The 5,019-nt window shown below is 46.7% G+C and overlaps 1 protein-coding gene across 1 annotated transcript in view; it reads right to left on the reverse strand.

The window, feature by feature from the left end:
* CSGALNACT1 (chondroitin sulfate N-acetylgalactosaminyltransferase 1) overlaps nt 1-4,408 on the reverse strand; it is a 15,011-nt gene extending 10,603 nt beyond the window's left edge. Inside the window, exon 1 of the mRNA XM_009334134.1 lies at nt 3,775-4,408. Coding sequence (XP_009332409.1) covers nt 3,775-4,408 — 634 coding nt within the window. The remainder of the gene's footprint in view (nt 1-3,774) is intronic.
* Between the last annotated feature and the right edge of the window lie 611 nt (nt 4,409-5,019).

Raw genomic sequence — 5,019 nt, forward strand, 5'->3', positions numbered from 1 at the left:
ATTACATTCACTTATGGAACACACCACTCAGGCTTGTCAGAGTCTCCAAACTATCATCTCCATCTCTGAGAAAATGAATGACTTCCAAATCTATTCAGCTCTGCTGCCACTTACATAAATTAATGACCAGACCTGTTATTCTGCCCACTGAGCAACTGGCTTTCTATCGGAAACAGAGCAGTCCTTTGCCTGCTTATAATACACAGAAATTTCTGATCTTTTCCATTTTGTTTCTTACTAACTCCTCGTGGCAGAAAACTAGTGAACTTGGTATAGAAGTGGGAGGAATAAGGGAGAGAAGGGAGGACTATAGCAGCTGAACAGCCCAAGTGCCTCTGTGAAAAGAGAAGCAGAACAGAGCAGCAGCCAGATGGATACGTTTTGGGCCCCAGGGAGAAGGTGTCGTTCTCTTGGTTTTGAGTAAGAAAAAATGGAAAATTCCACCACGTGTCAGCTATTACTCCTGGAAGGAGAACTGTCTGAGAATCCTATCCAAATTTCATGTAACAGCAAATCTGCTGAGAAGGAGTTTAGCTCAGATGTAAGGTACTAGGGTCACAGTCTAATTCCCACGCACAAGTAGTTCTGTCTAGAAACTGCAGAGGATGCAACACTTATTTTAAGAGAACCCAGCCACAGAGACAAAACATTTCTCCTTAAATGTAAGAAGTGTTTGAAGAAACATTTTCCCTCTGCAAAGACAAGAATAAAGGCACAAAATGGAAAAGAGGAAGAGATACAGACTCTAATCACATTTATTGCACCACACCACCACTCTGCCTATTGGCATATGTCAGCAATGAACTAGTACTGGAAAAGTGATAGCAGGTACCAGATGTGACCCACAAGAATAGAAAAATCCACACAAGAGGCACAAGCAAACAAGATTAACTTGCACCACTTTATATGCTAGTAAGACTTGGGATCAGCAACAGACTTGGGTAAAGACGGTGTCAAAGGCTTTGCTGAATAGGGCAGAAATAAAGACAGAAGTCTCACATATCAAGAGCAGCAGTTCAGGTTTTGAATCCTGTCTCTGACCCCGATTACCTGATTTTCATTTCAGCACATCCCTCTACCTGCTGCACCTTAAGACGAGGGCAGTAGCCCCACCTTTAACATGAGAGACGCATACAGCTTTTGTGTGCTGTTATTGCTAAAGCAGCTGGAAGATAAAAAGCTTACAGGGTTAAGTGGTATTACTTTCAGTGCAGACCTGGGTCACATCTCCCAGAAAGCTCCAGCTACCCTGGGCAGTTCCAGAAAATGAAAACAGCTGGCTTTGCTGGCTGGGTAACGCCGCTTGCAGTTGCTGTGTTGCTGGACTGGTAAGAAGCTGCCAGAAGCTGCCATGGAATCCAGCCTGTTACTAACTTGTTGTGTAGGCAGTGGGACCTGCAGAGCGCTGTCTCCAAAACAAGTTCTGAGTCCAAACCATACTTGAAATGCAGAATTTGAACAGAAAACTCAGTCCTCCCTTCTCCTGCTCAAGTTATACAGAGCAATGGATTTGTTTGTGCTTTGATCAGCAGTTTTTGCCGTTCTTGGAGAATGGAGGATGGGGGAAAAGAGTCTGCCAAGAGATGACAGAGACTTCCAAAGGAACTCTGCAGGGACATCTTCTGCCAAGTCAGCTCTTTGTTTCCAGCCCTGATGCACAGATACCTGCATTTGCAAACAAACCGGTTTGCACTGCTGAGTAAGAATGAGAATTTGTTACCTTGCACCTACAGAAGCAAGGGCCTGCCCTGCAGGGGAGGACACAAGGAAGGTTTCTTGTGCTCAGACTGAGCTGCACACAGGGCTCCAGTTTCTTGAGCTCCGAGTTGCATGCAGGACTTCCTCCCTCTGGATGGTATGTGAAAGATAGCAAGGCCATGAGTGCATGAAGAATCTCCACAGAGCCAGCACTGCAGTGTGCATCCCTTCGCCATGCCTTTCTGCACACAAGATTCTCCCTTGTTCCCCAAGGACAGCACTGGTACCCAGGCAAAGACCCTTGATTGTGCATAAAGGCAGGCTCTAAGCAAAAGGGTAACTTTAATGGAATATTAAGCAACATATGGCAGGAAACATCTCCTCCTTTCCCCTCACCATCTCCCCATGAAAGAGCTGGTGCCAAACAGTCATACATGCTTGTTCAGCTCCTGTAATAAACAGTAGAAACATATTTTGAAATGATAAACAGAACAACAAACAGAAATGAGGAGACTGGAAGCACGTAGCTCCATGATGCATTCAAATGCTGGCAGCCAGCAGCACTTCCCAGTTCCTTGCCCATGCCGTGGTCCCGTGTCTGAGCAAGAGGAATTTGACTGGTGTGGAGGAAGTGCCTGGACCAGAGGGAAGCCAGGACCTGCCTCAACAAGGTCTCCACAGTCTGAACAACTCATGTCCCTGCTGTGGGAGGGACCTGCCTGACTGGCAGGTATACCCCAGCATGGCCTCAAGAACCTACTGTCTCTCGATACCATGATTGCCGGAGAAACATATACAGAGAGTGGAAATGAATGACCAGCCATTGCACAACAGCAATAGTCTGTCTGCATCACATGGAGGATCCATTTTGCTCTGCTCTATTCATAAGCATTAGATGAGAAAACAATCCACAGCAAAATCACTAGTCATTTGGGATAAGCACGGGGGCTTGTGTTCAGCACGTTAGAACAGTCATTCCATAAAAGGCAGGCGTCTTACCCACACACCCTCTAAGTCTGCAGCACAAACATCTGAAGATGAGGAAGACAAGTCTTTCCTCCTATACTACATTCAGCTAGGTCAGCCGTGGATTAAATCTCACTTACAGACAACACTATTGAAGAACAAGCAGGGAACATGCCAGTTCCTATGAAGTGAAACTAGGACAGCCATATTACAAGTAAAAATGTAGCTCTCTTGTTGAATGAGAAACAGTCATGAGCCCTTGGAAACAAGATCTGTGAAATCTTGTCTCATATCATGTTTCTGCTGCACATGTTCCTGCCCTTTTAACTCGGAGATGCCGTGCAGCAGGGGCTAACCTGAACAGGTATCAACCACGGAGACATCACAACTCCTGGAATACGTCTGGTGCCTCTGGCTGGCTGGGAAAAAGCAGCTTGACTGGAAACAAGTAAGCACTTTGATTTAGTGACAGAAGACATGAAGTAAAAACTGGTTGATGTTAAAAGCGGCACTTCAAAAATCCACACTTACTGCCTCAATATTACATGTGAGAGTAAAGACTGTTTAGCTCATTTTAGAATCCAAGGGCTAAGATGCACCACTCCTGGTATAGGAGATACTTTGTAAAGGTTAAGCTTTCCTAGTCATTTGAAGTTATAGGTGATACCAGCTGAATTACTGAGTTCCTCAGCTGCTGTCCTCAAAACCTATCTTGCCACTCTGACTCTGGCAGAGCTGTGCAGATGGAAGAGTAACGTTGGAGTTTGGATTTGAACTGCAGTTGTTAGTCTTAACAGTGGTAACAGATCTGGGATTGCAGCCTGGTCATTCATGCCTTGCTTTGTCAGTTCTGAGGCAAGCGCATGACTAGAGAGCTGTGAGCACACATTGGTGGTCACTACGAGAGTCTGGCAGGCTCACAAGGTCCCGTTCCCTAGGAAAGCTGTCATTCTGCAGTTGTGCCTGAGACAGCATCGCTGGGTCACAGCACTAACACTGTCCCAGACATCTGTGCTCTGAGATAACGTTCATCTCCCTCAGCAACGCAGTCACACCAGAACCCCTCACCAGCACTATGTGGACCTTCTAATCTGCTGTCTGCATACAAACCTTCAACGAAGTCAGAAGCTGTGTATACGTGGTGTTTTGCATTGCCTTCCCCCTCTGGATTGTTCAAACTCCCAACAGCTAACTCGATCACCTCTATCAACTCATCTCGCTTATCCTTCCTTACAGGTTTCTCTTCTGGGTGGCGCGTCAACCCTGTCTCCAGTTGGTACACCTTCTGCAGGGTAAAGCTCTCAAAGGGCACGGCCGCATACTCCGTGGACAGCTTAACACCGCTGTGCACCTCTGCTTTGTCTATTTGGGAACGGAGGAAAGCCAGCAGGTTAGCCTGGGCCTTCTCCGTGTTACTGTGGTCAAGCCGATTGTCCAAGGGGTCTGGGTACTGGTCCTGCACATTCTTAAGCTGCTCATTCCTGCCCTGGAGCTCAGCCTTCAGCTGGGCAATTTGTTTCTTCAAGCTGATGATGTAGCTGCGGTGTTGCTCTTCTCGCTCTTGCAGAATGGCTTCATATCCCTCCTTCACAGTCGGCCTGTGCACCCTGGGAAAGGCAAGCTGCTGGTTGTCACCCTTGGGTGTGCAAGCCAACATATAAACAATAGACACTGAGCAACAGGCCACCACCAGCAGGCCTACAAGTCGGGGGAGAAATAGAATAAATCCTCGTCGGAGCATCATGTCTCAAAAAGCAGAGTCTAACCCCACACATGCAACAGTTCTTACATCCATGCAGTGCCACAGAGGCCTTTAGACTTGGAGTACTCTTACACAGATGCATGTATGTGCAGGGACTGGCTTGTCAGCTCTCTTAAAATGTGTGCTCTGCCTCTATATTGGGCTCTCTCTGGTGTTTACCCAGCAGGATCAAAAGACAAGCTGCGAAGCAGACAGGACACCTCCTGATCCTCATGGAAACACCTATGCTGCTGCAATGCGATCAGCTGGTGGCTGATGGAGTCTGAGGACCTGGAAGACAAATGACAAGGACAGTCATTCAGGCATGTTAGAATTTGGCCATTCAGTCCGAACCATTGAGAGCCTTCTAAGAATTTACCTCGTTTCTCAACTGCTCTGGCAGATGTCAGAGCTGAGAAGTGCTTGTGCTAAGATCCAAAAGGTGCCAAGACCCTTACACAGAAAATCCTGTATGCATGCGTTTAATTTTAATAACATGACTTGGCCCATTGCCAATGAAAAACTAGTCCAGGCCTTAAAGTCTGCCATGCTTTAGAAATATTAGGAAGTCATCATCTGTTACTTTCTGGGGAGATGTTAAGGCGCTCAGTTCA

This window comes from Pygoscelis adeliae, unplaced genomic scaffold (assembly GCF_000699105.1).
Source record: "Pygoscelis adeliae isolate BGI_AS28 unplaced genomic scaffold, ASM69910v1 Scaffold521, whole genome shotgun sequence".
Classification (NCBI taxonomy): domain Eukaryota; kingdom Metazoa; phylum Chordata; class Aves; order Sphenisciformes; family Spheniscidae; genus Pygoscelis; species Pygoscelis adeliae.